This window comes from Siphateles boraxobius, unplaced genomic scaffold, assembly GCF_051911475.1.
Source record: "Siphateles boraxobius isolate OS27281-9 unplaced genomic scaffold, OSU_SipBor_1 25, whole genome shotgun sequence".
NCBI lineage: Eukaryota > Metazoa > Chordata > Actinopteri > Cypriniformes > Leuciscidae > Siphateles > Siphateles boraxobius.
Window position 1 is genome coordinate 28,459,101 of NW_027508866.1, and position 23,526 is coordinate 28,482,626.

General features: G+C 40.5%; 1 protein-coding gene across 1 annotated transcript; it reads left to right on the forward strand.

Annotated features, from left to right (window-relative positions):
* Nucleotides 1-4,512: 4,512 nt before the first annotated feature.
* LOC143750746 (uncharacterized) lies at nt 4,513-22,257 on the forward strand. Its single transcript, XM_077243916.1, has 8 exons — nt 4,513-4,521; nt 4,702-4,858; nt 5,012-5,110; nt 12,387-12,617; nt 12,720-12,785; nt 13,031-13,113; nt 19,952-19,983; nt 22,206-22,257. Exons 1-8 carry the CDS (start codon nt 4,513-4,515, stop codon nt 22,255-22,257), a joined length of 729 nt encoding a protein of 242 aa, XP_077100031.1.
* Nucleotides 22,258-23,526: the final 1,269 nt, after the last annotated feature.

Sequence of the window (23,526 nt, forward strand, 5' to 3'; positions counted from 1 at the left end):
TTTTGTCTTTAGAGGAGAGGGATAAATGGAGTTAAAGTATTTCACAGTTTTTTCCAGCCCTGTACTAAATGGCGTCAGCCACAGAATTTTCATATCCTGTAAAATAAAAAATTAGCTATGTACATCTATTGTATCTGACATTGTCTATTACCAATCAATTGAAGTGTCTCCTCAAACCGTCGAGGTGAAGTTCCTGTTTGGGAATACATACAATAGGTACATAATACAATCAGCTAGAATACATGCAGTGCAAAAATGTACAACAGTTGTGCATGTTGTTAGTTATAAAAATTAATAATAGTACATTCTCACCATCTGTTGTATCAGCAATGTCTAATGATGAATTTTCATATTGAGGTTGTGTCGACCTCATTCGACATTCAGATGTGACTGGAAAATCATATGAAAACTTACTTTAGAGATTGTTTTATGACAATTTAGAGGAAATGACCCTTATAACTGACATAACACATAACTGTTACTACCTCTTGAGGGAGTTCGATTCTCAATAGTCAATCGTCCCAACTGGTCCCTCTTTCTCCACCGCACTGAGTCAATGTTCTTGCTCTTACATTTGGCCATGCATGGATCCTTCTGGAATAAATGTATTGATTAATAAATTGCAGCTAAATGAAATTGTACTCATTGAATTGTATAGTCTAGTATGCAAATAAATGGAAACAGTTATCAGTTTTATAATTGCATCCGTTTTGAAAATGTGTCTAGTTACATTTATTTATATTTGAGTAAATCAAGTTCATATTTGGGTTCAGATGGGTAACTTAAATCTATGCTCAAAAAGCATTTCTCAAGACTATATCTGTAAAAGTTATTCATTGGAGTCTATTAAATTTAACAAAAATGGATATCTCACTAGAAAGGCAACGCAAATGTTCATGCAGCAATGAACAACATAACATTAACCTATGACAGTTGTTCCCACCATTTTTATGAGACTGTAGCCAAAGTAACGTTAACTTGCCTCTTTAGTACCCTAATATTAATTAGATTGAATAATTGGCCTACAGCTGTTTGTGAAACACTGATCTAAAACTTTTATAAATTTTAATTTTGGCTACCACTCGTTTGGGCTAACATAACGTCTTATTTACTTACCTTTTCATGTACTTTGTCTCTTAATTCGGAACTAATTATATCAATTAGCCGACTATCAACATAATCGTCCACGTCTCCAATGAGTGTAGAAACGTTCGGCCCATCAAGAGGAATCTGTTTCTGTAGTCTCTTCCTTCTTGCCATGTCACGTCTACTCTCAGGGTTCTTGACGCTGCTCCAGAAATACGCAATATTTTCGTTTGCTTATTTTTAGATGTTGTCTATTCAATATCGTTCAACTGTTTTACCTCTCGGATTAAACTCGCAGTCACAGTGGTGTACTTTCATGAATACTATAGGCCGCCGCGTCATATGGCCCGCGTAAAACCTACTTCCGGAAAATTAGGATACAAATGGCACCGTTTCATTGAATATATTAGCTAGATTTCCATTCTTCTAGTATTGTACAAAACATATTTAAAACATATAAAAAACATATGTACATTGTACAAAACATTTAAAAAATAAAATGTATATCTTAGATTTACCTGTGATAAGCAAATAGGTATATTTTATAATTGTTTATAAAATTGGAATAATTTAAATTGCGAACTGTCAACGAAACTGCTGGAGTAACATCCTGGCCTTACAACAGATTACTCTGTGTGTCTTCAGCCTGTTAAATCCTCATTAGTTGTTGCTGTAGTTTTTGGTGTTTTATTTAAAGAAGACAATACCCTTACAAAAAAACACATGAATTTCACATGTGGATGCATGTGAAGTGTCTAAAAAACACATGTAATTTATTGTGACACCATGCATTGCTATATTTCAGCATGTGAATCACATGAACCCACGTGTGAACCATATGCGTAATTTACCCCCAAAAACTGGCCAGTGCAACCCTGCCCCAAATATCTTATCATAATGATGAATGAAAATGCATTTGTTTGTTTGTTTCTGTAAGAGGCAGTTTAGGAAACCTGTCTGTTGCTAAAGCCAAACCTTCCATGGGTGCTGCCTGCTAACCCTAAGCATTGAACAATGAAGTGCATGCACAATCATGTTTATTGTAGATGATGTGCACATCGCTTCCTTACTGTGAAGGAACTGGACAATATATTTGTGAGGTATTTTGGAAGTTACTCAAATGTCACTAGCTTTGCTAAAATGTTCAGACACAAATGAATGTGTATCTTCAGTATTGGTCACTCAGACTGAATGAAATGCATCAACTTCTGTTTTGGAGAGAACAGATGTATTCTGTAGCAGTTTGGTGGAGTTTTATGTACACCACTGTATTTCAAGATGCTAAATATCTCACTGGAAGAGGAACATGGTCCAGAGTAGAGTTTTTCCTCATTCCTCAACTTCTAGAAGGTGCATCTGAAGTCAGCACATGATTGGGGTTGTACTGAACCAAATTGAGAGATAAAACGTCTCTGCAAATGCTTCTCAGGTTGACATTTCTGTATTAGAAAATCTGTATTCTAATTTTTTTGAGATACCATATCTTTGGTTTCTATAAGCTGCAATAACACACACACACACACACACACACACACACACACACACACACACACACACACACACACACACACACACACACACACACACACACACACACACACACACACACACACACACACACACACACACACACACACAAAATGGGTTCCTGTGAAGCATATGTCATGTCACTAAGAGGTCTGATTCTTTTCACAGCTCATTTAGCATGGACGACTTAAGTCAGAACATATATGGGATATATATTCACACTTAACAACTGTGATGGAATTCACAGGGACCCTAACTACAATTTGCACTGAGATCCCTGGCATAGTATAATAGTAAGAACGCTTACAAATATGAAATGTGTCCCCTCCAACATCTCATTTAGTAGGCTACTACGCCCCAGTGACCGTTCTAAAACGTGTGGGGGGGCATTCTAGGGCCAGTTGTACTGTTAGGGGGGCCAGTTACAACTGCCCCTCCTGCCAAATACATTCAAGTGGTTGATTCTTAAATACAGTACTTTTTGCTAGAATAATTTGAAAACAAAATTTTCTTAAAATATTTTGAATGCATTTGGCTTAAAGGCCATTTGCCACATTATCACTCCATTTAAATTGAGAGTGGAAAGGAAACACAACAGCTAAATACGTGTTAATAAACTGTAAGTCTCATTCTGTATTTCAGATTTATTTTACAAGGCGACCGATAACTTGTCCAAATTTGCAATTGCTGCAAAAATGACAAAGTTTAACGTGCATTACACACACAACCAATGGATCTATTTTAAATGTGTTCAACATACTTATATGATTTCGTTAGGATACAGCAATTCTGTTTATTCAGTTCACATTAGAATTAAAAATTCTGATTTAGACGACTTGGATTCAGTTATTGGGAACGCACTCGTCGGACTACTTAGAATAGCCTGGTTAACGTCAGACATCGTGTGCGCAAGGCAGCGGCAGCATATAGGAAAACTCCAGATATACAGTCAATGGGAACCAGGCACGCCTACGCGCATAAATACTGATTCGAGGATTTTAGCGGGAGGTCTTGGCGGGAATCGATGATTGTGACATCACCCGTCTGGACCAGAGTGCATTCTCGCCAGCGTGACTGCAGATCAACCGAACACATTAAGAAGTAAGTACAATAGTTCTACATTTCGACCCCTGATTTACTGATATTGGGGTCCGGAAGGTCGGGGCATTTTTTCATTTGTTTTTATTAAAAGCTAACGTTAAGTGTATTTATCCAGGTATGCCGGGAGGTAAGAACCAACGTCAGTGTGTTGCTTGCCAGCATTTAATATATGTTGCATGCAAAAAATGCCCTCACTGCAAAGCACAGCAGCCCTTCAAGAAAAGACTGATTGAGGCCAGAACCAAGTTTGCAGCTCAGAAGTCTGAATATGTTAAAAACATTAAGAAGAACTGTAACCAAACCCATGTGCTAGAGTCAAGCTTCAAAGTGGTAAGTGGTACTAATAAGAATGCAATTTACTGTAAAGTTTGACTTTTTTAATTTAAGATTATTCTGAAAATTTTTAATCCGCATTGTATTTAAGTACATTTATTTTGTACCCAAATACTCTTAGTAGGTGAACTCACATGATGTGAAATATCAGTATTACTGTTAATTTTTATTAAACATGTAGCTATTCTAAACCTGTGATATGTATATTTAAATCACTGTACTCGACTTTATTAGGTGCATTCAATTTTAACAAAATAATGAAGTCTTGGGGTTCACATTGCATAGGCTAGCTGTATCATAGCCTGATCTCACCCCAAGGTGTAAATCTAACATAATGTTGTGTTTATTTTTCTATAGAGACACCAAATTAAAATTAAGTGTGCCTAACCTTAACCGTTCCCAATATAAAACTGTCATTTCTATATAGCACACTAACATGTAATTTGGTGTATGAATAACACATAAATGTACAGTGTAATCCCGTGTTAGCAAGGGGTGAAATCGGGTTGCAGAGCCATATGTCCATTATGGAGATCATATTGCAGCTTTTCATATTCAACGAAGAAATAAGTAATACAATTACTACTTTGTTACTAGTTTACTAGTGTACTTGCAATGTAATTTACACATATCTTGGTGTGATCACATTTTTAGCTGGATCGCCTTGAAGCTATTGGATACTACCCCATATTACTTTTGGGGAGAAAAAAAAAATCAACATTTACTGCAGATGTCATCAGCAGCATTGGGCTGAATCTTCACGAGGAGCTTGTGGGAAAGCTGAAGGAGGTCTTTGGGTCAATCCTGAAGTGTGAGTGAATGTTCAAAATCGAAACATATATTTGGTGGTAATTACTGTACATTTATGGTTAATAATTTAATTTAGAATTATTTCATATTTGTGATTTCTAAATGTTCATAATTATTGTCTAAAGTGTTTGTGAAATTGTTTCTGTTTGTTAAGTCCACTCCCGAAATCTGGAGAAGGAGAAGGTAGCTGAAGTTGAAGACAGTATCCCTGCTAGGGAGTCAGCTGGTCAGGAAGAGGATATGATGCAGCAAGGTACAGACTGTTTTCCAGTCAACACCACACTGATGTAGAAAGGGATGTTTGTGTATCCTATACGTGCAAAAGAATGTACAATGGGCTTGCAACTTTGGAAAAAATGAATAGTTGTCCAAATTCTGTATTTTATATTAATATTATCTCACATTGTAACCATGTAAAACCAATTATTCTATTATTATTTGCAATTTCAAAAAGAATTGCTGCTACCCAGCCACACATCTTTAGAATCAGCTGTAGCATAGCTAAAATATAGACATTGATGGGTACCATAACAGTAATTTGTAGCTGTAATGCAGTGGATTTTTCATAATGACAATTAACATACACTGAACGTCTCGGTTACGTATGTAACCCTAGTTCCCTGATAGGGAACGAGACGCTGCGTCAAACGCTGCGGGAACGCCCCTGCGTTGTGCGTCATGAAGCACGTATGGAATCAGCCCAATGGAGAGATGAAACGTCATAGGCGGGTGACGTCATCGACCAGGAAACTATAAAGCACCCCAAAAACACAAGCGCATTAGCTTCTGATAGGCTTGAAGGAAGCGCTAACGGGAGTGCCGGGAGTATGGCGGAGCGACGCAGCGTCTCGTTCCCTATCAGGGAACTAGGGTTACATACGTAACCGAGACGTTCCCTTTCAAGGGAACTTCGAGCTGCGTCAAACGCTGCGGGAACGCGAATACCCACGTCGCCATAGGACCAAATGACCGTCATGTGAGACTAGCGCACAGAGGACGAGAGCACCTGTGCCCCAGGGGTAGAGCTTAAGTCTAGGTCATAGAACTTAATAAAAGTATGCGGTGAAGACCATCCAGCCGCATCACAAACATCACTCAGGGAAACCCCCGACAAAAGAGCTTTAGAAGCAGCCATACTCCTGGTAGAGTGAGCTCGGACAACCAAAGGTGAAGGCTGGCCAGCCGACTCATAAGCAAGTGAGATAGCCTCAACCAACCACTTGCTCATTCTCTGTTTAGACGCCGGACACCCTTTCCTGGGTGGCCCGAAACATACAAAAAGTTGTTCTGATTTCCTCCACAGGGCAGCTCTGTGGACATAAGCGTCTAATGCCCTAACAGGGCAGAGTGAATTAAGTTTCTCCTGGTCCGATGACATAAATGGAGGAGGACAGAAAGCCTGCAGAACCGTAGGTCTAACAATATTAGTAGGAACCTTAGGAACGTAACCTGGTCTAGGATGCAGAAAAGCTTTAACCATGCCAGGTGCAAATTCCAGGCACGAGGGTGAAACCGACAGAGCCTGCAAATCTCCGATTCTTTTTAGTGAAGAGATAGCAAGCAAAAAGATAGTCTTAAAAGTGAGAAACTTCTCGGGAACTTCTTCGATAGGTTCAAAAGGAGCTAGGGAAAGACCTTCTAATACAATGGCCAGATCCCAAGTCGGCACCCTCGTACGAACTGCTGGCCTCAGCCTCAAAGTGCCACGGAGGAAACGAGTTATAAGCGGGTGTCTCCCAAGAGAAACTCCACTGAAAGGGACGTGGTAAGCAGCTAGTGCCGCCACATACACCTTTAGTGTGGAGGGGGATAACCCTGTGGAGAAGCGCTCCTGCAGGAATTCCAGCACTGCACCCACTGGGCAGTTAACTGGGTCTTGCAGGTGTTCTCCACACCAAGAAGTGAAAAGTTTCCACTTCAAGGCATAAAGCTTCCTCGTGGATGGAGCTCTGGAGTTAAGAATGGTCTCAACAACCTCGGTTGAGAGACCGGAGTCTATGAGCTGGGCCCCCTCAGAGGCCAAGCCCACAGTTTCCACAATTCTGGGCGGGGGTGAAGTATCGTGCCCCCCGCCTGGGAGAGTAGATCCCTCCTGACCGGGAGCTCCAAAGGAGAACCGTCCAGGAGAGAAATCAGGTCCGCAAACCATACTCGGGCCGGCCAGAACGGGGCTACTAGTAGTAGACTGACCCCGACACGGCGGACCCTCTCCAGAACTCCTGGTAACAGAGCAATCGGGGGAAAGGCGTACAGACGTGACCTCGGCCACGGCTGCACCATAGCATCCAACCCCAGGGGGGCTGGAAGAGTGATGGAGAACCACCGATGACAATGAGTGGTCTCCTTGGAAGCGAATAGGTCCACCTCGGCGCGACCGAAACTCAACCAAAGGAGCTCCACCACCTCGGGGTGGAGTCTCCATTCCCCTGGCCTCGGCCCCTGCCTCGACAGGGAGTCTGCTACCACATTCAAATACCCAGGGAGATACATTGCTCTCAGAGATAGTAGCTTCCCTTGGGACCACAGGAGGATCTGACGGGCCAACTTGTAAAGCCGGCGAGACCGCAGGCCCCCCTGATGATTTATATAAGAGACCACCGACGTGTTGTCTGATTGAACTAACACATGATGGCCTCTCAGGTCTGATAGGAAGTGTTTCAGAGCCTGAAACACAGCCAACATCTCTAGACAATTTATGTGCCACGAAAGATGATGATCCTGCCACAGACCTTGGGCTGGGCGACCACTCATGACCGCCCCCCACCCTGTGAGGGAAGCATCCGTCGTTAGCGTTATGCGACGACAAAGAGCCCCCAGCACAGGACCTTTGGATAGGAACCAAGTTTCTCTCCACATGACCAGAGCACGAAGGCAGCGCCGCGTGACTTTGAACGTGCGGAGCGGATTTCCCCTCGGGGAGAATCCCTTGGTCCTGAGCCACCACTGTAGCGGTCTCATGTACAACAGGCCGCAAGGTATAACGTTGGACGCTGCTGCCATCAGACCCAACAGTCTCTGAAACTGCTTGACAGTGAGTAGCTGGCCTAGCTTCACTTGTTTCACAGCTGAGAGAATCGAAGCGATGCGGGTCGGAGAGAGTCGCGCCCGCATCGATACCGAATCCCAAACGACACCCAGAAAAGTGGTCTTCTGGGAAGGAGATAATACACTTTTCTTTGCGTTCAGCCTCAACCCCAACTTTCTGATATGAGCGAGGACGACATCTCGATGCCGAACCGCCATCTGCTCGGTCTGAGCTAAAATCAACCAATCGTCGATGTAATTGAGAATACGAATGCCCTGAAGCCTCAGAGGCACTAGTGCTGCATCCATGCATTTCGTGAAAGTGCGGGGAGATAAAGCTAGGCCAAACGGAAGAACCCTGTACTGGTACGCCTCGCCCCCGAAGGCGAACCTCAGGAACTTCCTGTGTTGTGGAAGGATGGACACATGGAAGTATGCGTCCTTCAGATCTATCGTGACAAACCAGTCCTCGGACCTGATTTGAGACACGATCTGCTTGATAGTGAGCATCTTGAATTTTAGCTTCCCTACCGAGCGATTCAATATGCGCAGGTCTAAAATTGGACGCAACCCCCCATCCTTCTTTGGAACGATGAAATATCGGCTGTAATAACCTGACTCCAAACTGGGAGGAGGAACCCGTTCTATAGCCTCTTTTTGAAGGAGCGTTTTCACCTCTTGTTCCAATACCAGAGCCTGCTCGGGGCCCACCACTGTGTGCAGAACCCCTCTGAATTTTGGTGGACGACACCTGAACTGGATAGCATAACCCTTTTCTACTGTCTGCAGGACCCAATGAGATATTTTTGGAAGGCTTTTCCACTCTGCCAGAAATTCTACTAAGGGTACCAGCCTCTCGAGACTGGCCTCTGGTGTAACTTGAGCAGCAGACGCAGCGCCCTGTAACGGCGCACCGGCAGGGAACAACTGGTCTGACCGCTCTGAGACCCTCCTCAGAGGGAGCGAGCGTCCCTCGGGAAAGCGCTCGCTGGGATCGTCTGTGCCCCGGCATAAAGGCGGGGTTGGCAGAACGAGCCCCTGAGGGCACCGAGGAGGAATGGGCACCGTAAAAAGAGGTGAACACCTTTCCGCCTCGGTGGGGACCACCCTCAGCATCCTGAACGGCTTGGCGTCAGGACTTCTTCTTAGCCGAAGCCTTCTTAGCCAATATAACTGTCCTCAGATCAGTTCTACTGGGAGAAGGCTTCGGCTGAGAGTGTCGCGGCTGAGCCCACTGTCCAGCAGGGGGAGCACGAGACGCGACACTCTGCCTCTGCTGCGCTCTATGTGATGAGCTCGAAGACGGCCGGGGCTGCTCCCGCCCAGCAGCCCCAGGGACATGAACTTTAAGGGGAAGAAACTTTTTAAAAGCTGCAGTTTGTTTCTTTTCTTCTTGGAATTTATCGATAACTGAATTCACAGCATCACCAAACAACCCCATGGGAGAAAGAGGAGCATCTAAAAGAAAAGCTTTTTCTCTCTCTTTAATATTAGTCTGATTTAACCACAAATGTCTTTCTGCGGCCACCAGAGCTGCCATAGAACGACCCATTAATTTGGCCGATTCTCTGGTGGCACGCAGGGATAAATCAGCAGCCTGACGCAGTTCGCGAACTACGTCAGTACTGACCTCCTCACTCTCACTCATGTCCCTTAGCAGATCAGCCTGGTATGCCTGCAAGATTGACATAGTATGCAGACATGACACAGCCTGACCTGTTGCCGAATATGCTTTACCCACCAAAGCCGAAGTGTTTCTTAAAGGCTTGGTGGGTAATGCCGGTGCCTTAAAAGATGATGCTGCTTCGGGGGAGAGATGGCTCGCAAGCGTCTCTTCCACACGAGGCAAAGCACCATAACCATGAGCCTTGGCTCCCATAATATTAGCGTATGTTGAAGTCTGGGGACTAAACACTCTATATGACACCGGTTTTCTCCATGATTTCGACACCTCGGTGTGGAGATCATGGAAAAACGGCAGGCACCGGCGTGGAGGCTGCACACGTGACGGCAAAAATCTCTCATCCAACTTTGATTTAGAAACAGACTCCTGTCTAGTCACTGGCCATTCAATATTAAGTTTTTCAACAGCTCTTGTTAACACCTCCATAAGCTCATCACTCTCAGGAGTGTGGGGTGGCGAATCCTCCACATCTCCCTCAACACTAACAACATCAAGTTCCTCAGAACTGGATAGCTGCAGCATTGGTGCCTCAGCCCGAGCGGAAGAAACCGCAGCGCGTGCTTCCGAACCCGGGACTGAGGCACTGGATCTCACAGGTGAAGGGAGAGATAAGGCAGAGCCCGTCTCAAACCCCGCTGTGAGATCCATCTGCGATCCCCACGATAAGCGCCGCCGCTCTGCCTCGGCAGAAGCGGGACCCGAACCGCGGGGAGCGCGCACCGAACCGCTCTCCTCAAAGAGCGATCGGCGGGAGCGGAGCGTCCTTAACGGCAAACGCTCGCAATGCTCACAGTCTGCTCCCTCGAGAGCAAACTGGGCATGCTGAACTCCCAAACAAACAACACAAAGATCATGTGTATCCCCGCTCGTTAAATAACGCGAGCAGGGAGGAACACACTTTCTAAACTGCTGTTCGTCCGCCATAATCTCTCAATATATATATATATAGGGATAAATTGTTTGTGTGGTGCAGGGTATGTAAGACAGACAATATCACACAGGGACAGATTCACATGTAGCGCGACTGAAAGCACAGAAGCTAATGCGCTTGTGTTTTTGGGGTGCTTTATAGTTTCCTGGTCGATGACGTCACCCGCCTATGACGTTTCATCTCTCCATTGGGCTGATTCCATACGTGCTTCATGACGCACAACGCAGGGGTGTTCCCGCAGCGTTTGACGCAGCTCGAAGTTCCCTTGAAAGGGAACACATTTTTTTACGCAAAACTTTTGTTTTTGCCCTCATTTTTCATGAGCTGAACTAAAAAATGTAAGACTTTCTGTACATAAAAGGCCTATGTCTGTCAAATATTTTGCACAAATCTGTCTAAATCTGTGTTAGTGAGCACTTCTCCTTTGCCAAGATAATCCATCCACCTCACAGGTGTGGCATGCCAAGATGTGAATTATACAGCATGATTATTGCATAGGTGTGCCTTAGGCTGGCCACTATAAAAGGCCACTCTAAAATGTGCAGTTTTGTCACGCAGCACAATGCCACAGATGTCGCAAGTTTTGAGGGAGGGTGCAATTGGCATGCTGACTGTAGGAATGTTCACCAGAGCTGTTGCCCGTGAATTTAATGTTAATTTCTTTACCATAAGCCGTCTCCAAAGAAGTTTCAGAGAATTTGGCAGTATATATGTGGGTGAATATTATTTGTACAGTAGGATATAGACATCATTATTAAAACATATAAATAGGCCTAAACGGGACCTATACAAAGTCCATTTACAATCGTGACTAATTATCTTATTCAGACTTACCTTCTAGTTATACCATTCTAAAATGTTTGAACATTCCATTTCTCAACAAGCATCACAGTAGTTTTTGAGATTTACAAAACAAACATTAAAAGTGAAATAAATAATATAATACTGGTAAATGAAAACTGGCCATTTACATTATCCTAAATCTTGAAGTTGAATTGGAGGAGCACACAACATGTACAGTAACAGCCTTTGACAGAAACAATGATTGACAAAGAATCAAAGAACAGGGGCAGACTAAATATAAATTCCGATAATGTAAACCAGGTGTGAGTAATGGAACTGAACTGAAGAAGCATAAGAAGTCCATAACCGCTGTGTGATAATCATGTCCAGGAAAAACTAAAAACCAGGAATGCAATATAGTAAACTAAACACAGAGACAAAGGAAAAACCATAACCGGATTAAACTAGACACAAGACAGGGAAACACTAGGAAAACCATTAATGGAATTCCATAAAAACAAGATACAGACATGCAGGGGAAACCATGACATGAACACTGCAACATCATCAGTATCCCTGGTTTTACTATTGATAGGTAAGCAATTGGTTGAAATTAACAATTTTGGTTTTATTCCATAAACTATTGACAACATTTATCTAAAATTAAAAACATATATTTATATTGTCGTTCAAATCACGTATTTGCAGAAAATATCATCTGGTCAAAATAACAAAAACATGAAGTGTTTGTCAGACCTCAAACTATGCAAAGAAAATTAGTAAATTTATGTTATTAAACCACACAATTCTAATATGTTAACTTAGGAAGAGTTCAGAAATCAACATTTGGTGCAATAATCATAGTTGTATAATAATAATAGTCTAAAAAAAATGGCTATCATGAAAATGCAGGTCTCAATATTTTCCAGAGCTCTAGGGTAATTATTCTGAGATTTAATGTGGAGATCCATTTTCTGCAACTATGCTCTTATGAAACATGATCACATTGCCTGTATCTGTGAAGTCTCTTTTTAATGTCCACCTTTGAAAAATGTTGTTATTATGTAATGGGTAGAACATTAAATGACACTCTTCTTTTGTTATGAGGTCTTTTAGAAACTGACACTGTGGTGCTCACCCTTACCCCATGTGCGGAGGAAATTGAAACTGACACTGTGGTGCTCACACTTAACCCATGTGTGGAGGAAAATGAAACTGTGTGTGAGTATTCTGCTGGACCAGATGCTGCAGTGACAGACACCACGATGGATGATGCTGAGTGTGAAGACATGGCACAAACAGCATTGTGTGGTGATTTGGTTCAGCCTGCAGAGCACGGTAGGCATTCATTCACATTGGGTTTAGGCCCACTTTAGAACCATGAAAAACAAATGTAGAAAATAACCTATAAATACTGTTGTCCATCATAACTTGTTGCAGTCAAGGACACCAACAACACAGAAGTTGCCCCAAAAAAGAAAGGGAGAAAAGGTTGTCAAAAGACACGTAAGTATTTGGAACGTATTTGCCCTTCACTGTGCTTGTCTTGCCAAAAAGCGAGACAGATATCTGAGATCAAAGTGATCATAGTGTTTTAATTGCCTGTACATGTAAAAGTGAGGTATCTGTATAATATCTTGTTTCCTTTTCCTTATCATCTTATTGATATACTGCATTCTGAAGGGATCCAATAATGTTGATTAGAAAACATCAATGCTTCCGTAATGCTTATGTCAGTTGTGATCATATAGGTCTGCCATGCGAGGAATGTGCAGAGCGGACATCGTCTGGAAACTTTCTTTATTCAAAGATTCTAAAAAGAAGAGGGGATTTGGTAAGTTGTTGATTCTTTCATAAAGATTTTTTTTAGGGGGGGTGGTATTTTTTTATGACAAGACAGTGGTAAACACAGGCGAGGTAGACAGAGAGCAGAGCAGGGCTTAAAGGGATAGTTCACCCAAAAATGAAAACTCTGTCAGTATTTACTCACCCTCATGTTGTTCCAACCCCGTAAGACTTTCCTTCATCTTCGGAACACAAATTAAGATATTTCTGATTTAATCTGAGCGCTGGATCACTCCTCCATAGGCTTCTAAGGGATTGAAACTTGTTCCCCAAAAAGTTATTAAAGTTAAAATAGTCCAAGTGACTACAGTGGGTCAATCTTAAGTTTATCAAGCGACGAGAATACTTTTTGTGCGCAAAAAAATAATAAAAAATAACGACTTTATTAGGGCTGCAACTAACGATTATTTTGATAATCGATTAAAGGGCACCTATTATGGCATTTAAAATGTTCCTAATATTGTTCTGGGAGTCCCCAACAACAGTTATACAAGCATGCAATGACAAAAAAAACTTTTGTTGTCTTATAATATGCATTTATTTTTACCTGATTTGCCCACCGACTCCCATATGAATCGTTTAGCGAGTCATTTTTCCAAACCCCGCCTTTGCGTGACGCTAATCTGACTGCGGTGATATGTTAGCTACCATAGCCCAAAGTTTAGTGGTAAAAGCACATTCAGTCTTTGTTTGCGTTAGCCCAACGCATAAACATATTGATAATGCAGTACTAAGAGGTAACGTTGTAGCTATATTCTTTATGACAACTCCATTAACAACGACAAACACTTCACATATTTCAATACAATTGATATTGAAGACCTAGAAGCTGCGCTGTGCGTACACAACACACAAAATAATTATTGAGCATGATACATAAAACATAAAAGCAACAATTAATATTAATAATAGCCTACTTACAGGTTGTGACTCGGAGAAGGAAGCTGATCCAAATAAACTCGGTACTGAACCTTCCTTCAGTATCAGCCGGCTCGCAAATCCATACTTTATAGCATTTAGGTTTGTGAAGCAATCATCTTCAAAATGATGCGAACACAGCACAAGGTTCGGGCTATACTTCTGTGGTATAGTTGTATATATGAACTGTAGCCACTTATTCTTCAAATGCTCCTCACTGGGCAGATGAAAAAAGTTTGCTTTTGCGTCGCACTTCAAAACACAGCGTCTCGTCGACATGATGTTAGTTTTCCCTAGCGTCTCCGAATGCAATAAGTGGGCGTATCTTATTCAAATAACTTGTCAAGTTGGCGTCATCTAGACAAAGGAAAAGCATCGTTCGTCGAACGATTCATATCAGCGACTCAGAGTCAACTCTTACTTTTGAGAGACAATAACTTTGTATACGGTGAACTTTCATGTTTAAAACTTTGCAGGATGTTTTCGTTCACTTAGATCTATGTTACACTACATGAAGGGCAATTTTCAAAAATCCATAATAGGTACCCTTTAATCGGACGATTCTTCGATACAATTTATCGGATAAAAAATTCTATTTGATTTTTTGTTTATTATAACTAAATAAAACCCTAAATCAGGGTTGTGGTGAGCAGGACGAAGCAGAGGAACGTGAGAGATGCGAGACCGGTGCATCTCACAGGTGTCGTTCATTATCACTCACGCCACCGGCTTCGCGCAGTAGTATGTTCCTGCACAACCGGAGGCTGCAGTTTCAGGACCCCAGTTTTAGGACCGCAGTTTCAGGACCCTAGTTTTTTGTGACAGCGCCACCTACCGAACTGGATGATGTAGCGGCGGCAGCGATTTCAGGACCGCAGTTCTAGGATCCAGGTTGTTTAGTTTGTACATAGTATCAAGATCCACCTATTATCTTAAGTCTTGTTAGAAAAATAAAAAATAAATATATATATATATATATATATATATATATATTAACAAAGAAGATTATGGAATAGAAAAGCTCCTACGGCAGGTGGATTAGAGGAAGTAGCATCAAGCTACATGACACAATTTAAAATATTAATATTACACTTTTACTTAAAGCTCACTTTAAACCACCATCGAGTATTTGTATCATATTCCGGTCGCGGTTTAAAATGGTTTTAAGTTTTAAAAAAAAGATGTTGAAATATGTTATATAGCATTTTATATGCAGCTAATGGCTATACCTTGCTTAGCAATACTATGATATGTAAATATCGAAAATCACACACAAACCACATATACTCGAAATCGTGCATTTATTAGCTTCTTGTTTCAGGTGAAGAGATGTGTCTTAGCTTTGTTATCACGAAGGTCAGAATGAGGATGTGTACACAGCAGCGCGTCATGCAGAAGGGCAGGATTATTGTCACGTTCAGCCACGTGAGATGATTGACAGCTCTATAACGAATAAGAGAGACTCAAATCAGGAAGAGGAGAGATAGATCCATAGGCATATCTCACTGTGTTCGCTGTTTTAGCTTCAGATCGCATAATTTAGTGGAACATGAAAATCATTATTTCTCCAAATACTGTATATGCACCATTGCACTAAAAGCCCTGGCGGATGCTGTATGTATGTGAACACAAATAAACCGGAGAAGACGTGAATGACTGCTTTATGAGTGATGATTTCTATTCAAAATAACGAACGTTACAGATTAATAATTTTGCACTCCTGTCATGAATTAAGAAATTCACAAATTAATGTCACTGCAAACCAGTTTTATCATAAACAGTGGTCAACTATCGAAGCTGGAGTTTTAAATATTTCTAATGATGCTCAGTTTGTCCAGATCAAATAAGTAAGAGTGTGATGTTTTAACGAATAATGAATGTTTAACAATAATCTGGGGCCGGCTGTCAGTGGTCTTTGCCACGAAAGGGGTTAAATGATGAGTGTTTTCGGTGATCCAGTTCGGTAGGTGGCACTGTAACAGAAAACTAGGGTCCTGAAACTGCGGTCCTAAAACTGGGGTCCTGAAACTGCAGCCTCCGGTTGTGCAGGAATACCCTTCTCGCCTCGCGCCGTTTTCTCATGTCCCTAAGCTTCGTCCTGCTTGACACAAGGGTATTTATGTGTAAAAGTGTACTTTAAAAAGTACAAAAGCCACACATTGAGTTTTACTAATTTCAATATTTGCATTGTTTTTAATGATAATTGCTGATGGCAAGTTGACAACCATGATTAATGTAAAAAAAAATTATATCCATATAATGTTTTAACACAATTTTTGTTCAAACAAATTTACACAGACATGTTGTTCAGATATAAACTAAAAACACATTTCAAATATATAATTCATTTAATTTTTATTTAAAATGAATTTAATTATAAGGATAAATTGATCAAATAAATATAGACAAGTACAACAAAGACAAATACTATAAAAAGAGAATGGAATAGAGGTAACTTACGCATCAAGCTAACAGGCTTGATTAAAAGGACAGGAAAAATGATGCATTAGTGCACAAGCATTCGCTGAAAACCACTGAGTACAGTGACTAAACAAACTAAACAATATTTTACTGCTGCGGTTATTAACTGCCTTTATATTTAGTGCATTACATTGTAAACACCGTTTTAATTTCACCTATTTCTGCGGTGGCGCTATTTTAATCCATCACTTATGTTGTGAGCAAACTGATTACGCAACCTGATGCTCAAAACAAAATACAGACAAAATACATCTCTGTGCGTCTCGAGTGAGTTCACTTGTGTAACAGCGTAAGCCTCTGTTGATGTACGTCACACGTATCACACACATGACCAGCATTGGCCAATAGTGAGCCTACGTGTGACTAGCTCTACGCTATCACACTACGTTAACTGACTCGAGGCCCACAGAGAAGGAAATGAATAGTTGAAATAAAGTCGTTTTTTTTTTTTTTTTTTTTTACTCAAAAAATATTCTCGTCGCTTGATAAACTTAAGATTGAGCCACTGTAGTCACTTGGACTATTTTAACGATGTCTTTAATAACTTTTCTGGGAACAAGTTTCAATCCCTTAGAAGCCTATGGAGGAGTGATCCAGCGCTCAGATTTAATCAAAAATATCTTAATTTGTGTTCCGAAGATGAACGAAAGTCTTACGGGGTTGGAACAATTTTCATTTTTGGGTGAACTAACCCTTTAAACAAATTCTTATAAGTGAATACAACAAAATCCTATAACTTGTCTATGTTCCTAAATCGTTAGAAGTACTTATTTAACGGTCTGATCCATCAGTCGACTCTCTCACTCAGGAAGAAAAGGGTAAAGCTAGCACAAGTGTTACAGTACATCACCTGGAGAGAAAGAGTCTGTCTAGATTCATGCTTTTGATATAATTATGCAAAATAACAATTAGTATATGTTCTTTCTAAAAAAAGTCCCCAAATCTGGAAGCCCAATTGCTTTTTGTTCATAAAATATACATTTTGCATAATAAATGTCAGTAAGACATTTAAAGTGATGGTTCGGAGTCAGTTAACCCTAGGGTTTTTTGCAACTTGACATCGTTCCAAACCACCCCTCATCAGCTTATATCCCTTGTTAAAACATTGGTTGAGAAAGCACTATCAGCTGATTGACTAAATGCATGCGCTAATGGATCCAAACATGCTTCGTACATTACCCCAATAATAATGCCCAGAATCAGACCAAACTTCGACAGTAGTACAAATAGTTTTTCTACTTATAAAACGAGGCATAGCAAAGTTTGTAAGAACACCAGAAGTATATAAATAAATCTTGCCTGATGGCTCCTAACGCACGACATCCTGCGAGATCACGCACAGAGCAAAACATCAATTACCGGAAGACACAAACAAGCAAAAAACGAGCGAATAGCATGAGTTTGAGGTGAACATCGAATGCGACAATGAGTGGATCAATTTCAAAGGTCGACCCTACATATTCGAACCTGAATACACGGACGAGGAGCTATAACTAATGGAGGAGATGTGCTCTGTGTGTGATGTCACGGGATCTGGTGCGGTAGAATCTGAGATTAGCAGCCACCCATTAGATATGTGTTATTTAAATAAACTTCTGCTGTCCTTACAAACTTTTCTATGCCTCATTTTATAAGTGCAGAACCTATTTGTAGTACTGTCAAAGTTTGGTATGATTCTGGGCATTATTAGTGGGTTAATGTACGAAGCCCGTTTGGATCCATTAGTGCATGCGTTTAGTCAATCAGCTGATAGCGCTAACTCGACCAATGTTGTAACGGGGGATATAAGCTGATGAGGGGTTATTTGGCTCGATGTCAAGGTGCCAAAAAAACCCTAGGGTTAACTGACTCCGAACCATCACTTTAAGATTTTGTCATATAATGATTACAAAACATAACTATTTTTGTACGACCTTGTTATGCATATTTTGTCTTGTTTTAAGTCTTCTGTGAAACTAAGTCACTTTATAAACCAATCGTTCATCATAACACAACAGTATCAATTCACATTACATTTGGTTTGGAACAAAAACCTAAATGTTAATTTGGCAGCCAGTAATTGGATGGTTGCTCCAACCTAAATCTTTACTGAAGTGTTTATAAGTTGTCACACTAAAACCCTCAAATATCTTGTGGTTTAAGTGCAAAGTCATACAAAAGACTCCAGTTGAACACTGCTTGGCCTCCAGCCTCAAAATAGAGTGGGTTGGATTTAAGAACTTACTTATAGACTACTCTACTGCTCAAGTTGCAAAACGCTACACAAATAACAGACTGGCACCTACCTACAGCTTACCATGCTAAAATGTTGACTTAATCTCTTTTCAAACCAAAGAAAAGCATTGTGTCTGTGTACAGTAGATGACACTGGATTCATATAGCGCTCATAAAAATATATTGTCCATTCAAAACAGTTGAGAATGGATCCATGTATTAAAAGATTTTACTGAGGACATAATGGTCCATGTGATAAGATGTTTGTGCAAGAACTCAAATAGCTAGTTACAATGGCAAGAAGCTGCTATGTTTAGAGTTGTATAGGTCTCGTTTCAGCTCATTTCATTTTGCTGTTGGTACTGTCTTGTCTTATTTTGGGGTGTTTTTTGGAGATATCTACAAACATATATACACGTCTAAATTGTAAGTAGACAAGCATAAATTTATAACCATGCCTTTGTTTACCAGAAATGTGTTCATTTAATGGGCCTTGAATAATAAATACTACTTATAAACCAAAGAAAGATTTACAGTATATGTTTTTTCCTTGCAACAATGTGTTTTTTTGCTGAGTGCAACTTAAACTTTTGTGCGTCATATAGTCCGGAAAATATGGTAGTCTATATGTTCAGCTCTAGGGATTGGTAACAGCAACTTTGGGAATGTGGTCTGTTTCTACACTGTAAAGATAACAAAGCCTGCTGAGTTTCTGTACTATGTCTTAAATTGCACTCACCTGGTGAGCCAGGTCTAAATATGTACCAGACCAGACGGTAGCAATGAAATATTGTGGAACTGGTCTTGTGGTCCAGAATTGGTGATGAGGGTCATTTTGATCATGTTGGTAAATGTTAGGCAGGAGGGAGATGCATTAATCCATAAAAATACATTGTAATGTTGATTAAATGTAATACACAGGCACAAAATAGAACGTATTTTCTGTGAGACCAAAAACCTGACACTGGAATGTTAACAAAGGCTTAAACTGAGGACTTAACTTTATACTGAATCCACTAGCAGCATGATGTCACAATGACAGGAAACAATGATGGACAAGGGAATTATTAAACAGGGGGTACTACTAAATAGGGGAATAGAAACCTGGTGTGGAGGATGAAGACAAACAAGACAATCCATTGCACAGTTGATTAAATGCAACAAGTTTAATGTAAATGTTGAATGATTAAAAAAAACATATGCATCTTTTTCAGGGATTTATTCGATGGCGTCCGTGTGCGACCTGGTATGTATGAATTTTAGGCAACATTACAACACACTCTATGTCCTGGAACAGTGATTATCAAAACTCTCCAAGGGGACCCCTGATCACCACACAGTTTTGTTCTAGCCCTGAACAAGCTCTCCAAGTACATTCAGGTTTGCTACTGTAGCTCTGGAATACATCTAATACAGGGGTGGGGCAACCTGTTCCATGGAGGGCCTTAAGCCTAGTTCACATTACATGATTTTAAGCCCGATTTAAGCCCGATTTGCAAATCGTTGAGCTCGCCGACAGGTCAGGGTGTTATCGCGTGCAAATCGCGAGAGATTAGCGGGCGATGAACGCTCGCCAATCTGTTAGTATGAAAGAGCCAACAACGCATCAAAGACGCTCGCAGACGCCTCGCAGACGCCTCGCAGACGCGTCGCCGAGCCTAGAAAAATATCTAGCATGCTAGATATCCAGAGCTGTCGCACGACTCAACCTCACTGATGTCATGAGCAACAGCCAATCAGAGCATGGCATGGGTTGAGGTCACCGGGTAAATACACGATTTTTGCCGTCAGCCAAACATAAACATGCAGCTACATCTCCGATATAAACATGCTGTACTCACCTCCAACTCTCTCTGTAGCACAGACAATCCCTGCTGTTCGCGTATGCGGATCCACTCGCCCATACTCTCTTATTTTTTCTTTTTTTGCGTTTTTTTCTCAGAGCAAATCATCGCGCAAACAGTTTGCAGCACTAGTTTCTGTCTGACGTCCATATTCGCGGCTGTGTTTGTGTTCTTCTTCCTCATTTCCGGTTCGTTTTATCGCGTGATTTTTCGTGGCAAAACGTGGTTTGTAGACAAGATAGAATCGTTGGGTGACAGAGTTGTTGTCAACTCGTGTAGTGCGTTACCTCCTGTTGCGGATCAATCACGTTGTGTCGTGTGGTGTGAACAGCTCAACAACTTGAACACTCCTGATTTCACAGAGAGCATGTCATGTAGTGTGAACCCCACAGTTCAGCCTGACGTTTTAAAATCATGTAGTGTGAACTAGGCTTTAGTGTATGCTGGTTTTTGGTCTTTCTCTTCAATTAGAGCATAATTAGGACCTAGACTGCCAGGTGAGGGGAGATCCTAACCAATTAGTGAGCTTCTCCATCAGTCTGGTACAAGGGAAAAGAGAAAACCTGCATAAACTTGGGCTTCCTAGGACCGGTTTGACACCCCTGGTCTAATATATTGCATGGCTGGGGGTTCCTTCGAGTGGTTTTGATGTTTTCAAGACCAGTTTTTGGTTACTCTGTATAGTTTTAACCCAAGGCTACAGTAAAGTGTACAAATTCACTTATTAGTGAAAGAAATCAGTAGAGAACGAGTAGGTAGAAAGTGTAGTTTTTAGTTTAGTGTCTTGTCTTGCAATAATATTGGCACACATTTAAACGTGTATGATCAGTACTGTGGACCATCCATATGTGGTCCAGCACTTTAAGTCGCTGCCTGGCAGCACAACCTCATCAATATGGCCAGTGTTTGAATCCTGGTCAGCTAATTTCAATTACGCCAGCTGGGTCTGCTTGGGGTGGCATTAATTGGTACAACAATATTGGCAACACAATGAAGTGTTTTAGCTCATCCGTAAATAATTAGGTTTTTACTAACATTTCTGATCAATTTAACAAGACCTTGGTGAAGGAAGGAATAGATTTTTATCAAAACACTTGAACATTACTGGGTGATTACACATTTCTGAATGGTGGTGTAGAGACGTCTGGGTTGAACAAGCATTGTGAATTAGAGGAAGCGATTCGACCATCTTGCACCCAAGTGAGGTTCCTGATGAGACAAAGCGTAGAGAGGAATTGTACATGAGAATTGTGTGTGAATACAAACAGAGGGAAAAATGATCATTATTAAAGACATAACTATGCAACAATATGAATCTAACCAACAGCTATTAACAGGACAGCTATTAGAACAAGACTTTCATTACATAATATACATGTTCTTATTATTGCAGTCCTAACTATAGTATAAAAAAAAATTCTATGTCAATTATATTATTGAAATATGGACACTCAGTCATGTGTATATAAAGCTGTGTATGCTGAATGGTACTACAGTATTTTCACTTCCGTTACATAAACAGTATCCCCTAATGTACTTACAGTAAGTTAAATAGGATAGTGAATAAGACATTAAAACAGTTGCTGCATTTTCTCATATGATTTCTTACCCTCTTTTGAAACAGTGGGACCAAATGGAAGGACAGTTGGGAGCCTTTGTCCTGCCTTTGCCGCTGAAACAGTTATGGCAGCTATAGCAGATGTGAAAACTACAAAACTACAGTGAGATGTTGGAGTCCATGTGATAGGATGTTTGTGCAGAAAATAACTCAAATAGCTATTTACAATGGCAAGAAGCTGCTATGTTTAGAGTTGTATGTGTAATCAGTGTAAATAAAACAAAGAATATCATTCATTTGTTCATTTCCATTTTTTAATGAGCGTAATATGGTTCATTATACTGGACATTTACTCTGTATAGCCATTAATAAATATATCTTTGTGCATAAGTGTTGAGGTCATAATATAAGTATCAAAAGAGCAAAGGCCTGTATACTGTATTATGCTCTATTGGACAATATTTTAACTTAAGTCAAATCTAAATGTCTAACAAAAGGTCAGATTTAGAAGCATAATTATGTGTACTTTTTAATTTATTTGTAGAATCAAATCACCTGGGCTTTTCAATGATGTAATTGGTCAAACACATATTTTTTTAAATTGCAGTCTAGATTTTGAGTTATATAATACAGTTTTTAAATGGGTTTACTTTAGTCATGTAATTATTTCGGACAATCTGTATCTGCACAACATTCTAGTAGTGACAAAAGTGACAGAAGAAATTCGCAGTGGTTGTAGACACAGCTGGGGACGCTGTTTGTCGGAGGGCTGTCTGGACTATTGTAATCAACAAACGAAGAAGAGTAAGTGCACACACACTGATAACTCATTGACACACACGTTAGTTGGATCCAATGACAGTAAAGGTTGGATCAGGGATGCATGTGTGCTCTGCAAATTCATGTCCTAAATACTGTATATTAGCTGATCAAATATGTATGAAAAATGACTTAAATTGTATCATGGAATATACAGGTTTGACTAGTCATGTCGTCCCATGATAAATAATAGGCCTAATCATATTTTTAGGATATATTTGGATACAATTATATCCTAAAGTTGCAGAACGTAATCAAACGTTGAATATAGGTCGCATGAATTGATCTAAAAGAATAGCCAATTCAAAATCTCACATCTAACATGAAATGAAACATATTCTTTATTATCACTTTAAAAACCGTTAATTAACAGTTTTTCTCCAAATTGACTAATACAGTTTTGGGTTTAAATCCAAGCTGTTGAATGAAAATGCAAGTTGTTAGTCTAAAATTGAATGCTATTTGCTACACGTACGTCAAGGGGGAAATTGCCGTATTCTTCTAATTCTCTAATTGCCGAGAGAGAGACTGACTGATGAGTACACTAGTAACAAGATGGGCGTGGCTT

What these genes read in the sequence shown, in the direction of transcription:
- LOC143750746 (XM_077243916.1), top strand. An exon ending in CTTTGGGTCAATCCTGAAGT is followed by an intron (nt 4,859 to 5,011) that starts GTGAGTGAATGT and finishes CTGTTTGTTAAG; the next exon opens with TCCACTCCCGAAATCTGGAG. An exon ending in TAAAAAGAAGAGGGGATTTG is followed by an intron (nt 13,114 to 19,951) that starts GTAAGTTGTTGA and finishes CATCTTTTTCAG; the next exon opens with GGATTTATTCGATGGCGTCC.